Source organism: Cinclus cinclus, chromosome 1, assembly GCF_963662255.1.
Source record: "Cinclus cinclus chromosome 1, bCinCin1.1, whole genome shotgun sequence".
Taxonomy (NCBI): Eukaryota; Metazoa; Chordata; class Aves; order Passeriformes; family Cinclidae; genus Cinclus; species Cinclus cinclus.
The window spans coordinates 135,840,898-135,867,684 of record NC_085046.1 but is presented as its reverse complement, the minus strand read 5'-3'; the positions used below and the strand labels follow the sequence as shown (position 1 = coordinate 135,867,684).

General features: G+C 33.0%; 1 protein-coding gene across 3 annotated transcripts in view; it reads left to right on the top strand.

The window, feature by feature from the left end:
• Positions 1 to 26,787, top strand: part of CSMD3 (CUB and Sushi multiple domains 3) — a 590,741-nt gene that overhangs the window by 451,642 nt on the left and 112,312 nt on the right. For all 3 annotated transcript variants that reach the window (XM_062491358.1, XM_062491350.1, XM_062491342.1), the window contains one exon: positions 4,525 to 4,641. In XM_062491358.1, coding sequence (XP_062347342.1) covers positions 4,525 to 4,641 — 117 coding nt within the window. The remainder of the gene's footprint in view (positions 1 to 4,524; positions 4,642 to 26,787) is intronic.

Below are 26,787 nucleotides of genomic sequence, written 5' to 3'. Positions count from 1 at the left end.
GTGGTGTTTAGTTTCCATCTGGAGTTAAACCACAATAATATATTAAATTTTATAAACATAAATCATGTCACTAAGAAGTTATTTTTGTCAACCTACTCATTTAGATAAATCAAATACTACATATCTTAGACTGGATTTTGAAACGCTGACCCATTAGATAAAAACTCAGTATCTCATTATCAGTTCTTCAAGGCATTTTTTCCCTCCTTCTCCAGACTGTATGTGCAGTTGTTCTTATTTTTTGTATTTGTATTTGTATTTGTAGCTGTGTAATCAAATTTATCTGCATGACATAAAACCATACTGTGCCATTCATTTTTAAGCAGTGTTCCCCATTGATTCTATTGAGAACTGCTGCTTAAAAATGGATGGTGCAATACAGCACTTAAATCTGCAAATGCAATTAAATTATATTAGGTCTTAGCTGCAGGAGCTAGAAAGTAGGTGATCTGAAAGCAAGAGTAGGAATTAAAAACTTCAAGCAGCATTAAAAAAGCTTGGTAATAAAAATATTAATTATTTTAAAAAGGCGAAGAGACTTTAAAGTAATTAAAAATAGTCCATTCTTCACGTTTTCTTACTAAACTTTCACCTTGTGCATTGTTTATTTTGGTTGAACTGCAAAGGCCTGATGAAAAATCTATGAGCAATAAGCACAAGACTGGGGCTTTTAACACTGTATTGTTTAGCTGGAGGCACAGAAAATTTGACTTTATAGCAGTAGTTAGGCATAGATTATGAGAACCTATTGTCCTGCTGGGTGATTTTCCCTCTGTGGTTTCTAGCTATGTTTCTTTTACAACTACTGAAATTTGAGAAAAGATGTCACTCTGATGGCAATGCATTTTATGTTGCATTTATTTACTAATACGCTGCCATAATGAAATAGAATGCAGTTCTTTGACAAAAGTAAATGAATACTAATGGTCAAGGTGGGTAATCTTCCAGATAAAAGGCTTGCCAATTTGCATACAGAATGGGTGATACTCTGTTGTTTTTGTGATAGGGTTTGTCAAGGGCTACAGGGGATGCTATTTTGCAAGGCATGATGCCATTAGGTTCAGCACACACAGGAACTTTTTTGCCATTAATGCTAAAAATGTTTCAAGGAAATAGTGAGCAATGCATCAACACACTGATCTTTATCACATTCTTACCATAGTCCAGTCCCTTGCTCTCCCACTAGTGCTCTGTTGCTGACCCTGGAAAGCAGGACAAGGACAGCATACTGCAGAACATTCTGGCCAGTAAACTGGAATAACCTAGAGTATAAATAAATGCATAAGGGAACACAGTATTTCAGAGTCTAAGCAAACATTATTAAAATATAATGAAATACTATTGGAGAATTACATTAGAAAATATAAGTTGCCTCCTGAAGGTTTGTTGGTTTTTTTCCTGGTTAGTTGGTAGGTTGGGTTATTTTATTCTGCAGGATGTTTTACATTCCCACGGGAATGGTTCTCAGCATTTGTTGCATTTTTTGTTAACAATTTATATTTGTGGGTGTGATGGGCTTTCTAGATTTTTACTGTAGGTAGACTTTTCAATGCAGAGCAGAATTATAATGATATATGATATATAATATATATTATTTATATTATTATTATTTATTTATTAATTACTATTTATTAATTAGGATTTATATATTATAAATCCAGTTCAGATGTATGTTACTTTCATCGAATTCAGTGTGTGGGAAAAAATGTTTAGATGTTTCAGACAAAGTGTTATATAAGCATTTTAATTATCAGCTGTAAAAGAAAATTGTATTATCTTCACCTTTTAGAGATTTGGAAGTTATTTTGTCCATACTTCAGTACTAATGAGAACTCTCAGATTTTTGGTGAAGTTGCTAGATTTTTTTTTTTTTCAATTTGCAAAAAATTGTTGTGTTTAATGACTTTTAGAGATCTATAATAATTTTTCAATTAAATTATTCTGTGACCTTTTCTCATACTAGATGTCATAATACTACCTTGAAAGTATTGTGACATATTTTGTTTAGATCTGTACATAGGTAAATACATTTTGCTCTGGTTTAAGCATACTAGTGTAAGAACCCTTTTTTACAATTAAGATGCCTTTACTAATTACATAATCTGTAGGAATAAAAAAGAACCAGAGTATAAAAAAACATTTATTTTTTTTTATAAGTAAAGGTGCACTATATGCTGAGGACTATAATTAGCTCTTAAATTTATTTTAAGGATTGCTTTCGTGTACTTCAAGTTTCATTAAGGGTGAAATTATGTTCCTTGTTCTGTCAATGTCATTGACTTTAGTGGAATTGTAGTTTTACCCTAAATTTGCACATTGTTTGTATTTGGTTAGGAAGGTGTAATAATGATATGACTGCTAGAGTAGGACAGTGGTATTGGTGATTGTAGCTTAATTATTGAACTCACAAACAGTAAAGAGGGCAATGGAGCTAGGGATCTTTTTTTTTTTTTTTTTACTATCTTATTTCTTATATTTTAATGCTTTTGTTGCTTATATTCTTTCATGTTCATTTCTGTTTGACCCAAAATTTGGAATAAAAAAATCTTGAGTACTTACAAGCTGGTAAGCAGGTCTGTTTTTGTCACAAATATTTGCCACATTTAAATAGTGAAGGTTTTTTACTTTGTGTTTTTCCAGTAACTCATGGCAAATGAGGCTCAGCCAAGGCACTTGCTGTTTCTTGGAAAAAGTCCCAGTAGTTCTACTATTTAAATATGTTTTCACAGGAAATTATGAATTTCTAATATTTTTCATGGTGGGTGGATTGAGGGAGGCACTGAGATTACTCTTTTAGCCACAGAGGGCAACATTCCATGCACATGTGGCAGTCAGTGCATCCTCCAAGTGTCAGGGTGTGTGCCCATCCGCTGAACTGAGCATCACCAAGACCTCATCCTGAGCTGGGTCCTGACAGATTTTCTTAGCTCCAATATAAGTGCCACATCTGCATACACATGTGCACAAGCAAAGGTGAAGACCCTTCTGTTGACACATTTCAAATACCATGCCTTTCACACCATTCCATTAAATAATTTCCAAATCGTGTATGCAAATGGGAGCAGTAGGTGCCATCTGTTCTTGTTTCAGGTACACAGTTTGTCAAACTCTTAAGTTACATCATACTGAAAGGAATCCATGCCAATGCAAATTGAATAAATCTGTTCTCAAAAAGGTTGGGGTCTTAGCTTGCTACATTTTAAAGATGTGTGCTTTTCATGGTATAGTCCACCAAACATTTTGCTTGAAATAGCTAAAAGTAGTGTTAAAATATATGATTTGTAGCTACACCAATAAGTATCTTGTATTTAGTATGACAAGTACTGAGATAAAGTCTTCCAGAATAGTAGTAAGAAAACCATCATTTTCTCCATTTAGTATAATGCATGAAGTATTAATGTTTTGGGAGAACACCACCAAAACAAAAACAAAACAAAACAAAACAAAACAAAAAGAAAAAAACCAAACCAAACCAAACCAAACCAAAACAAAAAGCCCAGATGTGCTTAACAAATGAAATATTGACTACTACTTCATTCATAATTTATGTCTTACAGGAAATAAATTTGTTAAATAGATAAGTTAATGTTAAACTAATTTAAAATGTTTTATAGTCCAAAAGAGAAAAATTATTCTAAAGCGATGCCATAGCCTTGAAAATAGATTAGGACTAAATCTAAATTAAAGCCCTAAATTACTAAATCTGAGTGACAAGCAGGTAATAGACATAGGGAACCACTAACATTGAATAATGTTTCATATATATGCACTTGTACATATGATGAAAAAAAGAAGAAATAACACTGTTTCTTGCTTGGCATTTTGAATAATGTAAAATACTAAGTTTTGTTATAAACCTTAGAAAAATACATTATTGTGATAAAAAGCATCTATCTTCCATTTTATCAAGTGTTTTGACTGTGGTAGCATAAACATGATGTTTCTGTGATAAAGGAAAATATGTGCTCATAACTTTATATATATAAAGCTATAAAAAATTGAGATATATGTAAGTGATGCATCATGTTCCATCAAGAAATCCTGACTTTCTTGTATCAGTAGTTGTAGAGATTATTTTGCATGATGGGTGTATTGGCATGAGTAAGAATTTACTAATGTGCAGAAGGGGCTGTATAATCTATACTCTTGTCATAGTACAAGGCATCCTATGGATGAATAATAGTTTTGTACGCTGTAAATAATAGCATACTGCATATAAACTACATCATTACTTTCATTAAGATAGTTTATAAATTGTAAAGAAAAAATAATTGATCTGGAAAACTGCAGAGTGCCATCAATTCTCATTTGATATGTGAGAAAATTGCACATACTCAGTATGTCACAGCATGTACAAATTTAATACAGTGTGGAAGTGTAACAAAATTTCCTGTAATATCATATGACAACATACAACAAATGTACCTGCCTGGGAATTCAACGTCACTCTGCTTTGTAACACAATTTGAACTGATTTTTAAAATTATATTCCATTTTAAAAATCTGATTATCCTCACTGTCTAGCACCCTGTGGAAGCCGGTCAACAGGTTCTGAAGGGACTGTATTATCACCAAACTACCCCAAGAATTACAGTGTTGGACATAACTGTATTTACTCTATCACTGTTCCTAAGGAATTTGGTAAGTAGGTCTGGTCTCATTCATGTTTTTTTGTTGCTTGGATATTTTCAACAATTCTGGATGTTTTGTATGGTTTCTTTTACATAAAATTATTAATGTGATAAGCTGTTTTAAGATGATACTTCTATTAACACCATCATTTTATAGTGCATTATTTTCTCAGAACGCTTATGTTTGCCATTATCTTTTGAAATTAGTGTTCATTATTTTTGTCTCACTGGGATAACTAGCATATAACTCAGAGTACTACTGTGATGCTAACCAAATATGTTAGTGGTACCACTTAAGGTTTCTTTTCCTCCAAGGTCATGTGCCTATGCTCTACAAAATTCCAGTAAGTCCATGTAAGCAGAGGAAACAATATTTATCTTAAATATTTGGTACTGTTGCTCTTTTAAACATTGGTTTCTCTGCATCATAAAGCAGTGGCATAGTCTTTATTGACAAATGAAATTAGAGCAGCATGTGTCTGCTTGGGTTTTGTAGATTCTCTGAACCTCCATCAAAACTTCTCTTCCATGCTAACATTTTTTTCTGTTGACTAGACAAATATTTTAATAGTGTCTTCTGTCCCATATGAAGAGTTTTATCTCCCTGGATTTATGAGTTATTTTATTTCACTTTATTATTAAACATCTATGGTAACAGCTGATTTTTTTTGTTCACTTTGACTTCTTGGTAAGCAGTATGCCACATATTGAGTGTCATTTAGACTTTAAATATCCATGCTTTAGATTTATGCTTGGATAAGCAAGAGTTCATTCTGACCCACAGCTCACATTTGAATAAGTCAAATAACAAGTGCCTGGGGATGAGGGTGGGTATTTCTCAACCTTCCTTCACATTGATTCTGCAAACAACTTTGCCAGACTAAAGACAGTGCTTCAGCTGCTGTGTGTCTGTCTGCCATAATCATGATACCCGAACTCCCTTAGTATCCAATTAGCTTGTCCTTGTGTATAGTGTAGAGGTACATAGACTACTACAAAATAAATAGGATTTTAGAAGTATTGTCTCCTAAGTCATGCCAATCTCTCCTTATTCCAAAATATTAAGAAGAAATGAAACACTTGAGCAATTCTTGATTTATTTCTGGCTATTATAAGCATGTGTTTTTGACACAGCTAATTAATTTTAGATAAATTGTAAAGCTTATATCCTCCCATTTTCATCAAATCTGAAGTTACTGATTTAATATCATCTTTAATGAAAGAGATGTCAACATGTAAGGCCTTAAAATTACTACAGTAAAGGACTCAAAATGTTCAGTTCTTTGTACTTCATATTTTTGACATTCTGCATTGAAATGTAGTTTTGTAATTTCCAGAAATAAAGCCAGATTTCCCTAAACAACACATGGAAATGGGGAAAAATCCCACTGCTCTGTATAGTTCTTTGGAATAATTTGAGAAATACTGGTTTTCTTACACATGAAGCATGATAGTAACAGTATTAAGGAATTCTGTTTGACTGTTTCACAGTGATTAGACAAAGAAATGCGGATGCAAAAATACCCAAACTTTTAGGTATGCTTAACCTTAGCAGGAAAGGATTTGGTGACATATTGTGGAATATAAATATGCCAGAATATCTTTCTGTCTGTCCTACCTTGGGATGTACCTTTACTTTTTTTCTTGTATTTAAATAGTGTATTTTATCTATTAATTCAGGTACCTGTAGAATATATCACATATCATATTTGATCCACTATTGTGCATGCAGAAAACAAAAGTGTGTTGAAAGAGAAAGGTAAAAAACATATCTGGTAGTAACCACTCAAAATGAGGATGTCATGACACAATGAAACAAAACAAGTATTTCCATTTTAGCTGCTTTTTTCCAATGATATTCATACAGTGATAGGAAGCAGAACTCCTCACACCCAGAAGCTCACATTTTAAAATCTGAATCTTTCTTTGAATTGAATGCTGGTGTAAAATTTTTTTGATAAGTTATTAATATAGATTTTTTCCTGACCTGGGCTCTTACTGTAATCTATCATTAATAAAATTATTCCAGTAAAACCCATAAGAAAGGCAAGGCAATTTTGACAGTTGAGTTAACTGAAGTTTTTTACATTTGATGTAATTATTTGTCTCGGTCTGAAATTTTACAGTGTGAGTAATGAATGTGTTTTATCTAATAGCTTTTACCTCTCACTCATCAAAATATATTTAAGTACAGTTTCAGAGAATAATAGCCATAAAATTGTAATGCTGAAGTCTTTCAGATCAATTTAAGCAAGTAGGAATTTTGTTCCTGTAACTGTTGTTTTGGGTCCTAATAGAAGATATTTCATTGAGAGTCTACACTTACAATTCTTGGTATGTAGGGATCACTGACAAGATGGTCACAAAAAAATCTGGCCTTTGTGGAAGAAAAAAAACCTAGATTTCATATTCAATTCACATTGTAGTGGGCATCACATAATTTGACAGAGATTATTCACAATAAAAGAAAGTCAAAATACCATTTTTGAGAATGAAGAGGTACTCCAACAAAGCTGCTGACATGAAGATAATTTAATTTTCCTAAACAAAACAACAACAAATCTGTCATCTTCTCTATGGCTCCAACTTTCAGTGTGAAATACAGCAATCAAATATTTGCTGAATGGAAACTCTTCAAGACTGTTTTTGGCATCCAATACAGTACATGAGAACTTATTTAAAACAAAAAAAACAAAACCAAAAAAAAAAAAAAAAAAACCAAACCAAAACAAAACAAAAAAACAGAGAAGAAAAAAATAAGTGAAAACCTGGTCAATATAGACAAAACCCAGAAACAATGTAATAGCATATTCAGTGTGTAGGATGAAACTCATTGGCCTGGATTAGTTTCTGATGGACTGAAAAGAAACCTATCTCATCTGCAGCTTCTCAGATTCTCAAGTCAAAAATTCTGTGGAAAAGTCATTTCAATGTGGACTTTTTCTCAGTGTTTCATTATTCTGTCATGCAGAATCATAGTAGCAATATTTCATACCATGACAAGTTTAAGCTACAAGATAAATGATTCAGAAAAGCACACAGCGTGCCACAGGCAAAATCTTTTGTAAACATGGAAGACTCAGCTTCTTTGACACTCTCCCACTGACATTTTAAAGTGGTGTAATGATTGTTAATTATTCAGTCCTGAAATACAGCCTTGGTTACAATTAAAATACAGCTGTTTGAGATTTTTTTTTTCTCTGATGGACATGACCAAATTTTTATGCTGTACTCCGTATAATGGTGTCATCTATACCTCTTTTTTTAAAATAAATATTTTCAACAGTAAAATAGATTTTATATTAGTTGGCCTCAGGAAAGAGATTTCCTTTTTGTTAGAGCAAAAAGATAGATTGAACATACAGGGTAAGGTGGGTTAGTGTGGCTTTCAGCTATGCTATCAGAAAACAAATGTATTTTCTCAGTTGAGATCAAAAATTATGAAATTTAAATCAGAATGATCTCTTCCTACCCAGAAGCTGAACATTAATTGGGAAAATGTATGATTTCCATGGAAATGTTTGCTTTACATGTACTGGAAAATACAATACTAAAAAATTGTAGGAATTTTATTGATAAGAATGCGAATTTGGGACAATACTTCTTAGAATTATGGCAATGAAGGTAGATCCATTTAGTTTACTGTGGACAGGGAAATTTCATTCCACTATTCTCTTCAATTCCTGCATAATTGTCTTATATTCACAGACACATTTATGACATTTTCTGCTTTTTCTCATGGCTTGTCTTGAATTTCTGGGATATAAACCTGAGTTATTCCATATTAGCAATATAGCAAAAAAAAAAAAAGTAAAACCAAACAGCTGAACTTTGGGATTATTGTAATTATTATTAATAATATCCTTGAAAGGATGATTTTTTTTGCCAATTACTGGAAGGTAAACCGACAGATTTTATTCTACCAGTGAAAATAGACACAGCGCCAACAGTGGTGTCAACATGTGTTTTCTTTTAGACAGCTCTCTGCATCTACAATTGTTAGACACCTTAGCAGTCGTGTCACAGTAAAGTTATTTCAGTACTGCTTGATTTGATTGCAAACTCATTTTACATTTAGAAAGAAAAGTATAGGCAAGGACAGATCCTATGGAGCAGAATGTGCCAAATGGCAACCTCACATCAAGAGGGAATGAGAACGAAATTGTATTTATGATAATACTTAGCAGAATTACAGTAAAACATTTGTTTTAATAACTTGAATCCATCATCACTGTTGTGTACATCTTAATATAATTTAAGAAATGTGGCAGATGCATATGGACTGACATTTTTAAAATGTGGAGGGTTTAACTCTCCATCTTAAGTAGAAATGAATGGAAATGTCTGGCTAAATAGCTAGCGTCAATATTTTTAAACATAAACTAAACAATTATTGAATTAAGCAATACTTTGCTGAATGGGAGATAGAAATGAAAGAATATGATCTAAAATATCAAAATGTCACCATAGGCAGGAATCTGATTCTGCTCCTAGCCTCTTTTTATACAAGCAACCACTTCAAAGTCTGTGAGACTGCACTGTTCAAACAATGACTACTTGTCAACAAGATGGAACAAAACCACAAAGACTGCTCCAAATACTACAGAACCTCTATCCAACTGTATAAAGGTTCAAGACACTAATTTCAGAAGAAAGAGACAATGATCCAGCTTGTACCCCATATTTTATAAAACGTAAGTCAGCTCGCCTTTCCTTCTCCCCCAAAAATCGACTTTATATCAAAATGACTTCCAAGAAAAGGGACCATTTACCTGCACATTTTATGTAAGCATAAAACTATTTTTTTTTAAAGTATATATTTTTGTACTTGTTCAAAAAAATTTTGCACAAAAACAGAAGAAGTGAAAAATACAGGGCACTTAATATAAAAACTAAAATATTTAAAAACTTATCACTTAATCTAGACATTTAATAACATCCAATTTAGTAGAATAATGTGATTTTCTGGTTTGCTTTCTCAGTTATTTAAAGTATAGAGTGAACATCATGGAATACTGAGGATGTACATACAAATATTTATTGTGAACAATAGGAGGAAGTACCTGCCTGTATAAGTAATACCAATAGTTGATAAAAAATTCTCACCTCATCCTTTTTTCTTGGTATTCTTTTAACGCTATTCCCATGCTGTCATTTCTCTTAACACCATTCTGTTACTGCAATATTTTCAAAGGATCTTGTACTAATGACATTAGTATGACTCTTAGTAAATTGCTGAAACTAAACTTCAAGAGCTTAGCATTGAAAAGTTTGTGGCAGTCTTTTTCTTCAATTTTCTCCAGTCAGCTAATTAAGCTTAATTCAAAAATACATAAGCAGGAGTTTAATCTATAATAAACTTTAGAAACCCTGGCCAGAACAGAGAGATCATTGTGCAAAGGATATCAGGCAGACACAAGTACTTTCTATCACAAAGATAATAAGCTTAATAAAGGTAATATTTATATGTAATATTTAATTACAATTGCTGAAGTAATTCATTTTAATGAATGAATGAAAATGAGTATTTAAGTATGGAAACATTCTCAACATTGTTGTAAATGCTGATTTATGTTAATTTATTTCATTGCCAGAATATTGTTTTAATTTGAAAATTCACTGAGTGGACTTAACATGATAGGTGGATGTCCTTTAATTTGGCTCTTTTTAAAATTTAATTTTGAGAGTTAATGAAGAGCACCGAAGAGGGTTAAGTATGGAATCAGGGCTTACAGCCAGAAAAATATGTAGGTTATGTGCATTGTGCTTGAAACAAATTAATGCACTCTCCTACCACAATAGAAATTGAATATTCTCAATGTTCATTCAATGTGCATTGAATGATTGAGTATGAATTTATTTTCCACTATTATTTTGATTAAATATGATAAATGAGCAATTTTTCTGAAATTTACAGTGCATAGAATTAACCGTACAAAGGCATGGTTCATTTCTTGGTTAAAGTAAGAAGATTGTATAGTTATATAATGAATACGATAAAAATTGGTAGAATCTGGCTCATTGTATTCCGCACAATTTAGCAAGAAAAGAATGTACTGGTGTTGAACCAGAAATAAATAGTTTAGATATCTATTTTCTCCATACTAAATGGAAAAGAAAATCTTAATTAAAAAAATCTTCATCCATAAATATAAATTCTGGACTTTTGGAGTCAGATACAGTGACAAGATTCGTGATTTGATCTGTATGATCCAAGTGGAGATGATCTTAATCTGTAAATGTCTTGAAGTGCCACCCATAAGCACTGCAGATTTATGTGCACATAAATTTTCAGCTTCCATGCAAAGCAAATAGATGTGCATACATGTAATTGAATCCTATGCTAGAGTACCTTTCCTTTTGTTTTAGTTATACACCTAATTAAATATATATCTGATCGAAGACATTGAGATCCTTGCTCTAATCAACAAATACAAATACATATTCCCATGGTGTGATTCAATCAATTTAAAATATCTCTCTGCAATTTTTGAAACAATTTATTTATAATGTAAAAGAAACAGCACAGTCTTATCATATTTGTTCTGGAAGCTACAAAAGGTTAAATGAATTAGAGAACATTACTGCATATGTGATCTCCATCCATCCTGCAATCATATCCCGCAATACACATATAACTTCATGATTTTATCTTATACATATGAGGTAAAGCTGGCAATTTCAGATATGTTTCAGTGAGCAATCATTTAGTGGCTTGAGATTGGATGATTCACCCTCAAATATTTTAAACCTAATGGCAGAGGTGAACAAAATGTGTGTCTTATTATTAAGTGTATATTTGACAATACTATCTCTCCTTCTCAAAGTGTTGTTGGACACATGCTTAAGAAGAATTTCAGGTGATGGACTTCATTATGTGAGCTTTTCTACAGGTAGAGAAGCCATGGCCTATATAGCCTGTCTTTAGAATGTTTACCTAATGGATTTATGTTTCCACCTGAGAAAGGAAAATGAAAGGCAGGATTGATTATATGCTGGAAATAATTTTTATTGTGGTTTTGGAGGGAACTTTAGTGAGTATTAAGTATTCTCTTCTCCAGAATATATATGTACCTAAAAGTGCTATTTAAAATATAAATATTTTCAGAATTTGGCATAAAAACAGTTATAGTACAAGAATTTAAGAAATATATACAAACTGTAAAATTGTTTATTCTTTAATGTAAGAATTTATTCCTTTGAATATTTTGATACTTTTAACAAGGTTGTGTCAAATATTTTTATTTTCCATTGTATTTCAAACACAAAATAATATTAACTACTTTCATTTAAATACGTATATCAATAAATATACAATAAATATTGTATATCAAACATGCTGATAGATAGTGAATATGCTTTTTATCATAATTTCAAGTATATTATCATATTATTATCATCATTTCAAGCATTACTGTGCTACAGGCTTTCCATAAAATAGCTGGAGCTTGCAGCTTAAGATTTTTTGAAGAATAGAGGTGACCATTAGTTGCATAACTAGTAACTTCTGGTTTGCTTTTCTAATTCAAGGACAAGTTTGTGCCATTGAGATACTAATGATATAAATTACAGAAGTACCAGAAGGTCGTTTTGCATCACTTTCCACTTAACTCTGAATCTCCTAGGTTCTGAGAGGAAGAACTGGATGGTTTTATGTACTCGAACTCACAGCTGGGGAGTACTTCATTCATTGGTTCAGTGCTTAACATGCTTGCCAAGCGAGCAGATGCCAATAAAAAAAGTCACCATGGGTGACATTTAAAGGACCTCAAACTATTCAATGTATTTTTTAAATGAAATTTAAAGAATTTAGTTGCTTCATATGATTTGAAGTCACTTTTTCCATTCTGTTTTTAGATATTTTCAATAAAAATTATTAGTTTTGGCTCAAATATTAATGATGTGTTTGAATATAATAATAATCAGTTAAATACAGACTACAAAATAGCCTGAGCTATTGAGTTTCACTATAAACATATGGCACTAGTAGAGCTGTCTTTTTAATGGCCTAAACCCAAAGTGGAATGATAAGACCACATCTGTGGTCATCAAAGAAATTCACAGTTCCCCAGTAAGTAAAATAATTTGACTGCGATTTGTAATGTGATTGAATTGATGAAAGATTTCTAAAGACTTTATCTGTAATTTTTTATTTTTTTATTTTTTTATTTTTTTATTTTCTAAGCAGTGTGACTCCAGCTGCTCCAAATATTTAATCATCAAATCTTCTTCACAGAAAAGGCTGTTGTTAAAATAGCTGAAATTAGTCTGGGTTTCTGGTTATTCCAAATATTGGAGGAAAGACTACATTACAAGCATTGCTTACAAGTTTTTCAGCACTTGTTACTGTCCCAATGAGCAGACTGAATGATGACATATTTTCTGAGCAATTCTGTTTTCTGTTAGGTTTACTTCTTAGGATACGATTGCAGTACATTGGAAGGATGATAGCAAAATCTTACATCCCCATTGGTTAGGATATCTTATCACAAAGATATTTTAATAATGTGTCATTATTACTGTTAATCTCTGCATGAGTAAAAAAGCTGCTTTCCTAGTCTTCAAGTCCAGCCAGTTACAAGGACCAGGCCTTTCTCTTGAGGTTTGTGGGGTTTTTTTGGTTTTAGAAGATTAAGGTTTTTTGCTATGTTTCCCTCCCTCCACTGCATTTTCCTATTTTGTAGCTCTAAAAATCAATACAAAAATCATACTAACAGAACAACTGTAGAAATGCCTTCTCCCTGATACATGTTTTACTTGTTGGCAGTAAGACACAGAGAGGTATGGACAGGAATACCATGAAAAGTTAGCGTGACCATGGCCAAGTATCCATCCTGAAATATTTTGATATATTTCAAGGAAGGAGCTCATTAGCATCAGACTAGGATCAAGGAACAGCAAAAATTTCTTTTACAAAACCTCTTCTGCTTATAAAATGGTTTGCTGTGAGGCCCTGTTTACATAATTGTAATACATTTTTCTTACTTTTCCTCTTCATTATATTCCTTTGGATATTAGCCAATTCCCTCTAAAGCAAGATTACCTGTATTGACTCAAATATTTGTGCTCACCACTGTGTACACAGATACAAACTTCAAACATACTGGATTTCTCTCAGTGATTTCTATTTAATTTCCTTTGTTTGGAAAACAAATAAAAAGATTTTCAATCCCCACTATATTTTTCTGTGTTTCTTCCATATGTATTCCTGATTGCAGAACTGGCCGATTATTCCACATGCCTGGAAACAGAATCCCTGAACAATCTGTTTTACTGAAAAAAAAGGGAGGCGGGTTTTAGCCATTTGCTGTTTGTATCCAGTTGTTTATCTATATTAATTTTAAAATAAATTTTCTAGTTGAATTTTAGATAAAGAGGAATTTCTTCTGCTCTGATAACATAAGTAAATTTTGGGAAAATGTGAATGAATTCTCTAAGGGGGAAAAAACAAACTTGTAAGTCAATCGTTGCCCATATTTTGTGGCAAAAAACAATCCCATTTATTTAGAAGAGTTTAGAACTTGAATTGTGTTTTGGGAAGTAATTAAAAGACTGTTAAAATATGGTTATTTGGTGAGAACTAAATTGCTTTCAGTTGTTACTTAGTGAAGATCTTGAATTTCTGTTTTTGGAGGCCGTCAGGGAAACAACAGAAGATTGACAGTCCTATTGTTTCTGAGAGGTAGCACCTAGAGTACGTCAGTAAGGCAGGAAACTGGAGGAGGAACATATAATTTGGTGATTAAAAGGGATGAATAGATAAAGAAAGAATGGGAAGAGTAGGAAAATTAGTGTATATATATATATGTGTGTGTGTGGATACATATACGTAAATATAATCATATACATATACCTGTATTTTGTGAAAGGGTAAAACCTCCCTGAAACCAACACTTGGCTAATGAGACTTGCCCAGCTCTAACCAATTATATGAGAGTTGCATGAGAGGAAAAATGCAAACACAAACTTTGTTACTGACATGGGGAGAGACCTATGCAAGACAGTGTTCTTATAAAGCACCTGTACCACAACTGTCCAGTTTGTGTAAATATTTGGGATGATGTCAGAGTGATGTAGTTTTCTTCTTCTGACTCTCACACCTCAAATTCCACTCTAACAGTGTACGTATTAAAAGTAACATTGGATGGAAGACTCTGCCTTTTGCTTTAATACTTGAGGCCTGGAGAGGCCTGTCATTTTAAAATGCATGTAATGGTAAACAACCTCTTGCACTGTTTAGAAGGTATAATAGACAATTAGAAATAGGCTTCTAAAAAGCCTGTGTTATTGTAAGGTTTCTCATTATTGAATCACCAAGTCAAAAGTTTATTTCCCAAAGCCATCTGTTCCTCCTGTTCTCATGCTCCTTTCTCCCATTCCCATTTTCTATAAAGGACTGTAGATCCTGAAATGACAAGCTGATTGTTATGCAAGATTTGCTTTCTTCAAAACCAAAAAAGTCTCTCATTTGAGTCTTGAAACTCTCCCTAGGTTTTGACTTCACATTTCAGTTATAGACTCAGGCAGATTGGCAACATATCTGTTGCCAGACTGGCAACTGGTAAGTAGTTCTACTTACTATAAGGATCATATTGATGAAGTCCTGTTTCTCATATTTACTGCTCTCAAATGGCTGGAATATTTTCATTTTTTCCTTTCACAGATTTCCTTTATATATTTTTCAATGATTTTGACTGTGAGGAATTATTTCAATTTTTTTTAAATGCTCCACTGAGAGTTCTTTCAGGTTTGCCTACTAATGAAAAGAAAAATAATTACTCAAATATTAATTTCTTCCATATGATTCAGTAAACTGAAGTGATAATTTGTTTCAGATGAATGAAGTGATTAATCATCTGATCTAAAAATTAACATTTACTAGTAGGATGATAAAAGATAATTATTATATGCAGAAAACTCTTGTACTTTTAATTAGTAGCTAAATGAGGTAAGAGGGGATTGAAGAAACAGCATTTTTTCAAAGTGACTTTGCCATTAAGTCTAGAACCCTTATGAAATAATTAATAGTATGGTTTGAATTAAACCTCCTATCTTAATAAAGTTCTTTTTTATTTTGGCTTAACATTGTATTATTATTATTATTACTATTGTTACTCCGGAGTTTAAATTGTTTATTCCTTCTACTATGTATATTACTTAAAAGTAATATACAGTCCCTGTGGTCCAACCATGAGCATTAGAGAGAGAGTTAAACAAAAAAATTATCATGGCAAGACGACCATTCAAATTTGGGCACTGTATTTAAATGCCTCATTAGCCAATTTCATGTTTCCTTGGTACATTTTTTTCGTAATTTTCTTACATCAAAAAGTCAGTTCTTCCCAGAACTATAATGAAGGGGTTTGAAACATACAATTCATTTGAACTTCATGTAATTTGTGTCTTCATGGATAATAGTTTTATGAATTATATTGTTATTACCATCACAATAGTAATCAATTAAAACATTTTTTCTAGATCTGTTATCTCTTTGGATATATTCCTTCTGTTATATACAGGCTACTCTTAAGACTTACAGGAAAACAACAAAAAGTTGCAGGTGTTTCCTTTCTCCTTCAGTTCAGAGACTGACATAGATAAATTAGCAGTAAACAAAACTTGGATGTTTTACTTCTACCCTTTTTTTCCTTTCAGAAAATCTTGCTTAGTCAGATGCTATGCAAGTGTGATTCAGATTTGTTTTCTCAAAGCATATAAACAATTGCATAACACCATGAAGCAGGATTGGGAAACGCTGCCCATGTTCAAGATTACCAAGATCTTCACATTCCTGTGGTTCAGAACACCTTTGTAGTAGCAGGGCAGTGGCCTCCTGCTTACTCTCAGCCTTGTCTAACCTCTTTCACTCACTTTTCTCAATAAAATGGACCATTGAAGTGAAGTATCATACAATGTGCACAACTGGTCTCAGAGCGTTATGTTAATGAGTAGTGGCTTCTACAGCTTAAAGTAAATGTCAGTAATTGTTAGCTGTACAGTCTTGGATTCTTTTCCTGTTCTCACACTCTTTTGTAAGAGACTAAAGAGAAAAACTCTTTAGGTCAAAATTGCTGTGCCCAAGCAAAAAGCATTCCATCTAATTGTCTTGTCCCTTTCAGAGAATTCTAAGTACTTGCATATCATATTAGCAAAGAATTGTCCTTTATTTAGAAGAAGAAAAATAATTTCATTCATTATACTTTCAATTTCTTTTTTCTCACTACTGCATTTCTCACTGACTGGACTTTCAGAGAAGTGAACACATACATTTGTCTCCCTTGCTGCTCCCCTTAGAGTAGATTTGAAGTCAGAAGTTTAAACAGTACAATATAGTTAATTTCAACTAGGTCTGCAGCACTGACTACTGCCCCGGTAAAATAATCTCAGAAAACACAGCCCATGAAAAGTAGATGTAAAACATAATTTTCTAATTCTTCTAATTAAGGTTTATAGCATTAACCACTAATGGACCTGTTAGGCATTATCATAGATTTAAAATGTGTTGTGTTTTATACCACAAAAATATCTAATTAAAAGCATTACTACTGACTAAAGACCTACTTTAGTTTTTAAGGCTACATGTAGGACTGACATAATATAGGAAAATATCTGCATGCCTTCATTAAAGCATTTCAGTAGGATGTTTTGCAACTAGTGTACTTTTATATCAAACAATATATTGCCTAATTTGTCAGTAGGCTTTTTCCATGCAGCTTTTATTCAAATAAATTTCTAATTCTCACTCTGGTCAGTGCTCCAGGTCTGTTAACTCACTCTCACTCTATTAAATAAAATATGATTACTGCCTAGGGCCATCTATATTTTTTTTTGTCAAACTGTTCTACTTCAGCTGTATTATCATTTCAACTCTCTTTAGCTAGTTTAGAAACAACATTGGCAACATATGAGAGGTACATTTTTCATCCAAGACATTGAGAATTACATTCTAAAAAAAAAAAAGTCTAAAAAATGTAGTGCTCCCACTAAAACCGTGCTGCCACTTGCTACCCCATCTCCCTTCCCTCTTGCGGGTGACTGGAGAAAAGCACTGGAGGCTCAAAAGACCATGGTTTGAGATAAGAACAATTTACTGTAAACAGCAATGAGGTAAGAATGAGATCAGTAACAGAAACTGTATTAATGACAGAGGGCATAGGAAAATAAACAATTCACATGGAAAAAATACCAGATGATAATGGACAGTACCAGATGGCTCTCTCTGCCAGGCTTGCTGGACCTGAAGGAATCCCTTCTCCTCCAAGAGCCTTCCTTCCCCCAACCCTTGACAATGACATGAGGTGGTAAAGGAAAACCTCCTGGTTTTCCATGTCCCGGCCATGCCCCCTCCTGATTACTGCAAAATGTAATCATGTCCTGGCTGAAACCAGAACACACAGGAACAGAGGACTTTTCTATTTAAATGTGGTGTTATATTTCCTTCTACTCAGCAAAAATATTGAATAATAAGGTGCAAATAAGCATCTACTTTTTAGGTAGGTTAGGCAAAATAAGTTCAATATCTCAGATAGGAAATAATAAATCTGAGGAGCATTAAAGGAGTTAAAATTATAAGATACATTTCTTTTTTTTTTTTGTCCATAGGGACAAATAAATCTATGTTAACTGTTTAAACAAATGTTAATAATAGATGTTTGAATTTCAGTTGAGTAAAATCAAAACAAATCAACATAAAGAAAAGAAGGTTGTATGGTTTGATGCTTCCTTCAGCTTTTTGTAATAGATAGCAGACATACACACTAGTAATTTTTAAATTATTGAAAATAATATACTCTGTAGTTAATAATATAATGTAAAATAACACGCTAAAACTAGCAATAAGTAAAAAATACTGTTTTAATGTTTTTCCCTCTACTGTGGTGTTATTGCAGATCCTGAAAGAGCTTTACATGTATGCATGATGATTCAGGACAGAGGGATGTGACCCACAGAAAGGGAGAAGAAGAAAGGGAGGCAGAGGTTTTAGGCCAGACGAGAATCATAGTTTATGTAGTGGAATAAGCTCTGCTGATTTCAGAAGAAAGTAGGAAATGTGTTAATTAGGAGAGTTCAGTCCTCTTCCAGCTCCAGGAAAAGTCCTAAATCTCACATTTTACTTGGAATTATGTCCATTTGTGGGGAAATATACATGTAAGCTTTTTGTTTTGTTTTTTTTCTGCGCAGTTTAACATCTCTTCCTCATGCTGAGTTTTTGTGTTAATCTTATGCCCCATTTTCTGTCTCCAGATGTATTCTTATTGTCTTTTGATACATTTGGATAAATATTTCTTTTTCTCAAACATGAAATACATCAGATCTCATCTCCTTCTTCCTCTCTTAGTCTGAGAATGCAGGAATAAAGTAATAGGAGATAGGACAAATCATCATGTTTCTGTGCAACACATCATTTGTAGAATTAAAACAAAGGAAGAACAGCAGAGAATGGCTTGCAGCTCAGTCTATATCTGTGTGTTCTGTTTTTCTTTGAGATCACAGAATGGAACAGCTATTTTCTTCACCTTCTTCTGTGGGAGGAAAATGGCACATGAGAGCTTTAAATACCAGAACTCTTTCTTGCCCTTTCTAACCCCGTCCTTGTTTGCAGAGAGAATCATTTATTCTGCCTTTTCCTCCCTAATCGTCTGGATGTCATGCCAGAACATGAAGGATTCCATTTGACATCTTCAGCTGAGACTACCAATGGAACACCACTAACTCTTGATAAAAAGCAGATAATTCAATAAAGGCTTTTTCACAGATTTTAAGGAGAGTCTCCACAGAGATTAAGGACTAGACAGTAGTGTAAGTCACATACATTGGTAAGAACTAGTATATATTCAAATTAATTCACCTTATTCAATGTTAAATGGTTAATTGGAACATCTATCTATGCCTTGGAAAACCTCCATGACTTTTATGTTGATCACTCATATTAATTTGCTAATAATAGTAAATTTATGCTATATATATGATATTGAAATAGAATTGTTATATTTGAGGACTTTTGTAGGTTTGTCTTGTATAGTTATACTTCTTTACACTGGGAAACTTGTGTAAAGTTTCTGTAACTAATCTATAGTTCAGTTGCTATAGAAAACGCTGTATATATATGTTTATGTGTGTTATATATATCTATCTATGTGTGTGTGGGGGGGGATTCCTTTTGCCTATTGGCAGCTTTAGCAACTTTTCAGTAAAATAATTATTCTCATAATTTTTATATCCATTTCTTTTTTGTAACAGTAATATATAAACTCCATTTACTTTCGTCGCTTAATCAATCAGCACCTCTCTGTCCTTAGCTCATGCCAGTAAGAGTATCCCTTCCAATGGTTTACACACAAACCCCCCTCTAGCCTTATTTTGACATCTAGTCTGTATGAGCCAAGAGGCCCATACAGGTGGAATAAATTTTTGTTTCTTCCAAGGTCAGGAGCACTAGACAATTATTTTATTCTGTTGTCTTGAAATGAATTAAAATTTACACAACTGGATACTATTAGCAGGGACTCTACTATGTATTCACAAACACTTAATAATTTTCCTGTTACAGCATATGATAAGAAATGTCAACTGTTACAGAGATATGTAACTGATATCACTAAAGATCACTGTTACAGACTAGACTGAATGTATTAACAGTAACTGGCAGACAACCAAATGTTTGGAAATGTAAGAGGAGAAAATTTTTTGTAGAAATGACACCTCTGCTACTATTTTCATTCAGAAGTGATAGTAGCAGTGCTAACTCATACATAATCAGCATTATATCATACTGAAGTATTACACTGAACAGTAAAAGATCAGATCTTCTAATTCTTTATGTGAGCTGGTTAAAATTAATTTAGGTTTCCTTACTGAGAGCAGTATTGCTATCCATGAATTCTGTAAGATCATCTCTTTAGGGTGCCATCTTTCAATCTTTTCCTTCAAAAACCCTCTCAGACATTATTGAACTAATCTCTTCAAAAAAGCCCAACAAACACTCAAATTATCTTGCAGCTTTACTGGACATTTTTCTCAGCAGAAGGGGCAAAATATCTCCTTATTTGGTGTCTATAGGAGTACAAGTTACTTTTAAAATACGGAGTCAGCCCATCATTTGTATTTCTAGTTCATGCATCACAGTGTATTGGTGGTTCATCCTAAATACAAAGGAAAATTTCATATATTATCTGGTGTTTGTCATGAAGCTAAATACTTAACTGAAGGGAGCCATTTAAAGAGAAAGGCTATGCTCCAGTAGAAGCGGTAGATATGAAATTGCAACAGTAGGTAGATTTTTATTTTTTTGACATTATAGTAAAATTTTTCAGCTTTTGTAATAGATTAAGACAGCAAAAGGTCATAATAAGCCTTTGTACCAGATCAGCTCTGATTTTATTAAATATAATTTCCATGATTCAACTATGTTATGCAAAACTCTTGGCTTGCAGTCAATGAATGCAGAGCTACTACATATAAATAATTGATAGACCTTAACTTGAAAATATTTCTAGATGCAGATATTCTGCTATTCATTATGCATTTTATTTTTTTCGAGGCTAATCCATGACTGATTTGAGATGTGACTTGAAAGTGACATCCAAAGGAAATTGCAGAAGTCAAAAATTTAAATAATGTTCCATTTCTCACAAAAAAATCACTCCAAAAGAAAACAAAAACAAAAAACCCCACCTCTTTCCTCTTCCTAATTAAAAAAAAAATAATAATCTGTAACTCCTGCAAAGAAAACTGGTTGAGAGTGATTGTCATCATAGTAGGGTAGTCAAATCTTAATGCAGGTGTCTATTTTGTGAAGAATTACTCTCTTTCTTATGAGAATGGGCAAAAACAAAGGTCTTTCCTATCAGTTGATCCTTTGATTGATGACACTAATATGGTCAACTGTAAAGACTCGCTGAGTCTTTCTCATTGAGAGAAAACACCACACAGTAGTTTCCTGCTTCCTGGAGTTATGCCCAAATCCTGTTTATTTAAAGCGTAGATTTTCTCCATTGTCATTTATCATTTGGCTGATTGACCATGAACCACCACTTAGCACAGTGAATGGGGACTTCAGACTTGAGGGTTAAGATGCATGCGAAATTTGCATTTCTTCTTTCTTAGTACACACATATTATCCTTAATCACCATAGAGACAGTTTCTCTAGTGAGAGATTTCTCTGTTTTTTAAAGAAGTTTCTCAAAAATGTGGACTTCTTACTATTTTTATTTTCTTTCCCAAAAAGAATTTACAATGGGATTGTAGTTTCTTTATAGGAGTTCATAGGAAAAAAAAAAAATCATAAGCAAGGAGAGCATAACATCAGTGGACCAGACATAGAAGCAGATTTTTATGCTTTTTTTCACTGTGAAATAAAATTTTCATGTTTTATTTTTTCATGCTGTGAACAAAACTCTCTGGAAATACTATTTAGACTGGTGACAGAAATTACTTTTTGATAACAGAAGTTAACTTCTACAGAGTAACCTCAAATTCTGAGAAAGATCTCTAGCTCTAAAATTAGACCTATTTTAAACCACAGCTGTTAGACACTTGAACACCTTAATTTTACATTCACAGTTAGAAGAAACCTGTTTTAAAAATATTAGAGGAAATTATCTAAACTACCATTTTCAAGGGCAATTTTAAATTATCATTCTTAGCAAATCAGTTGATTTATCTTTTGTTTGTTGGGATTTTGCTCTTCCAACTAATTTGGTGCAAGAGAAACAGTGACGTTACTGTAGAAGATAATGATATAGCTCATGTATGTCTTTTCCAGACTGTAACAGATCCTGACTGGAGACATATATATATTAAGAAGTGTAAAGGTAATTTGAGTCCTTTATAGTTAAAAGGGCTAATTTTCATATTCCTTTGTCAGTTACTAAGACGTATCATTATAAAAGCTGATTCAGCCTTTAAAGAAATACCTAAAACCTCACCAGCAGGGCTTATATGAATTTCACATTTCAGTTTAGGTAATAACAATGCTTAAACCTTGTTATTCCTTCTGGTATTTTCTTAGTCTCAAGTGAATTACAACAGTAGTGTACTTGATTTTACACTAAAGCTTACTGATTACAGTAAGTCATTTGGCACACAAATATCCCTAGGAAGGGAAAATCCAGGGTGAAGAATTATATTATCATCTTACTCCATTGTTATCCATGTGAGTTATTAGGAGTATTTCTTTAGATCCAATAGCTGGATTAATATATAAAATAAATATATTTTAACCAGGTAAATACAATCTGATCAGTACTAGCATTAATACAATTACATGTTACATGTTTGTATTTTGAGTTAGCTTTGGCTCTTTGCTAGGTCAGTGTAGTGGGTTGACCTTGGCTGGATGTCAGGTGCCCACCAAGCCACTCTGTAAGTCCTCTTCCCAGCAAAACAAGAGAGGGAGAATAATTTGGAAAACAACCAGCAGGTTTAAAGAAAAAAAAAAAACAAAAAAAACCCAAAAGAAACAAAACTTTGTGTGTGAGCATAAGCAAACAGAACAGTTAATCTCCACTTCCCATCAGAGAATGATGTCCGGACACTTCCTTTCCTGGGAAGCAGGGCCCAAGCACGCATAGCAGTTACTCCAGAAGGAAAACATTGTAGGATGAAAAATACTCCCTCATTCCCCTCTCCTCCTTACCTTTTTTTATCTGTACTGCCACCATACGGTATGCAATATCTCTTTGGTTAATTTGGGTCAGCTGTCCTGGTTGGGTCCCCTTCCCCTGAATCTTGCCCACTCCCAGCCCCTTGTTAACAGTGGTGTGTTATCAGCACTCTTCCAGCTTCTAATGCAAAGCACAACACTGTGAGGGCTGCTAAAGAAGAATGAACTCTATCTCAGGCAGACCCAATACAGTAAGAAATGTGAGCAATTCAGGGGTCTCTTTTGGAAAACTCTGAATGTACATGGCCCTGGAGAGATGAGAAATCCGGAAAGGAGATTTTATTTTCAGGGATCACCACTTCAAGAAAGTAATGGTGCATGCCAATGATCAGACTATCAAACAAAGGTGGCAAAGACCCTGCACAGATTATCAAGGAGCTGCTGATAAAACTTGAACATAAAAAAAAAAAGAAAAAAAAAGTAAAATTCAAGAGGTTGAAGCAAGGTCAGATGTTCAAGGAGGAATACAGACTCTTGAAATACATTGAAAAGATGGGGTTAGGAAAGTCAAAATCCATGTAGAATTGAATCTGGGGTGAAGTCTCTGAAGAAAAATGATGCATACACACATGAATTAATGTTTATAAATGTTAACTTTATGTTTATTAATGTTTATTAATGTTACTGTTAATAAAGAAGTTTATTAAACTTCTTAACTACAGTCTTTGCCAGTAGACCAATCTTGAACAATCCCGGAACCCTGAGAGCAGCAGAAAAGTCAGACTTAGGAGCACTTAGATAAACTAGGCAAATGCAAGCCCATGAGACACGGGAGGTCAGGTACCCTTGAATGTTTGCACCTTTGTACCTGGGAAGGTGATAGAGCAAGTAGTTCTGGTCAACTTCTGGAAATATTAGAGATGATAAGGATGATTAAAATGGAGAGTTAGCACTGTTCAGCCAAGGGAAAGAAAGGCAAAGGCAAGTCAAGGCAAGGCAAAGGATAAAAGGAGGTGGGATATTGGTTCAGGTTTCTCAAAGAGGTGGTGGGATCTCCATGCCCATAGAAATTCAAGACCTGATTATACATGGGCCAGAGCAATCTGCTCTAAATGGCCATCCTGCCTGCAAAAGGACTGTACTAGATAATTGGTGAAGACTTCTAGCCTGTTATTTTCTAATTTTGTGATAGGAATTATATTGAGAATACTGTTTGTAATCTACTACTATTTAATTATACCCGTATTTTTTTTAAACAGACAGATGTAAACTCCATACATGTTTACTTCTTTAAAAATGAAACTAAAATATCTTTGATGAAGTTTTTAACTAGCCAACTATTTTTGGCCAATTCCATCTGTTGTTGGATGCTTTCCAAACTCACTGAAAGTATCCAGATGTTACAGTGATGAAGGCTATAGAAACATCTAGATATTTAAAGGCATGGGAAGTATGCTCATCTAGCTGTTGCCTGTTGAAAAAGGAGCTTGCTTGTACTGACATAATTTGAATTAATGGATTCCCTGACTGACCTGAATTATTGGCAGTATTAACATTACAGTTTACCAGGAATTTTGAAATTAAAAAAAAAAAAATCACACAAAATGGAAATGTATTAAAAAAACCCTTAAAATGTACTAATTAATTTTTTTTTAGAAATGCATAAATTAGTAACTATCAAAATTTCAAAAGAAAGATTTTTTTAACAACCTTGCCTTGTTTATCTTAATAAATAAAACACTTATCTAAAAAAAAAAGACAACACATATGTAAGTAAAGTGTTAACCCACAAAACACAGGAAAAATATATTTTATTTTTAAATAATATTTCTACAAAGCATTGGAGGCCAAGATGAGCATAAATTCAGAAATAATTTTCAGCCCAACATGAAATGTCAAGTTTGGACAGGTGACTTCCAGCATTTCATGATAGTTAACTGGGGATAGCAGATGATTAAGAGTGAGTCATTATTCAGAGAATGCTTTTCCATCCATCACTGAAGAAAAAAACATCACACTCAGACTCTTCAGATGAAGTGATTTGATCTTTATTTGAACTGGATAATAGTTTTCAATTATTCGTTTCCCAAGGGCAGACTATACTGGGTCCTTATGTTATATTTCATCAACTTTTGTTAATTTAGAAGGTATTTTTGCTCTGACTTTAAATATGTTGGTTAGTATTTAATTTTAAGAAAATTATTTTTAAACATTAGAAAATAAAAGAACAAACACATACCAAATGGAGTAGAAAACAGCGAGCATGAGAAAACACAGGAATAATGAACTGTTCTTTGTCCAATAATCAGAATTTCCTTTCTCACCACATTATGTCAGCTGGTCAGGTATCAGTCACTATACATTTCAACATTTTCCAGTTTAATTAATAAATAGAAAATATCCTGGTACAGAAAAAGGAAGGAACAGGATCTAGATTATTTCTTCCCTAGTGGCTGCAGCATATTCCTGCTAAATTTGAGAAAGCAGCTTGACTCATAAATTGATTATAAAGGGCTCAAAGCCCCTTACTTGAGATTTCTGCTGTTCCATGTTAACCCCTTTCTGGCAGTAATACCTCTTATCACTTCTTTTGATGTCTCAGACACCTCAAATCTCTTCTAAATATATTTTTTCTCAAGTAAATGAAAATGTTGGTTTTGTTCTTATATTCTTGTCTGTATTTTATTAAGAAATGCACAAATTATAGTGAAAAAAAAAACAAATAACCAAAGGTGATATGTGGATTTTTCCCTTTAATTTTAGGTATTATTAATGTATTAGTTCACTTTCTTCAATGTTATACTTTTAGATTGAAGGGTTCACAGGACAAAGCTAGAGGCAAAACCAATATTGAAACACTTAAAAAACATACAAAAAAGACCTTGGAATTTGACTCACTATATGGTAAAATTGTGGGTAAATATTTTATATTAACTCCTAAAAGTACAGATATAGCTTAACAATTCCATTTTTACAGTTTACCCAGGATACAGCTCTTGATTACAGTTATGTATACTTCTTATGGGAGCCTCAGCTCTTGCCTTGATTTTCCATACAGTTTGAAACTTAATTCAAGGTGGGAAATAGCAGTGGAAGTCACAAGGAACTTCTATTGTCTCAATGACAAAATTAAATTCATTGAGTATGAAAAAAGATTTGATAAAAGTAAGAAATGTGACATAAACAACTAACTGGATTAAAAAATTGTTAGTTGTCTTTAGCAACAGCAAAGAGAAGCCTGAAGGATCCAGATAAATATTATTTTGAAAATAAGCAGAACTATAAAAAACATCAATGATTAATTTTCTGGAAATTAAGGACAACTTATGACGATAATTCAGCATCTCACTTATAGTTCCCCTTAAAAAATGGATAAGAATCCTTGGAAGTGTCTCAGAAAAAAAATTGCTTCAAACTTTATACAACATAACATCCAGTAAATGTAAATGTAAATGTAAATATAACATCCAGTCATTTCCTTCAAAAAGACGCTTTTAAAAACTGAAATGAGTATATCATAAGATCATGAGTAAGGAACATGGAACTGCCTT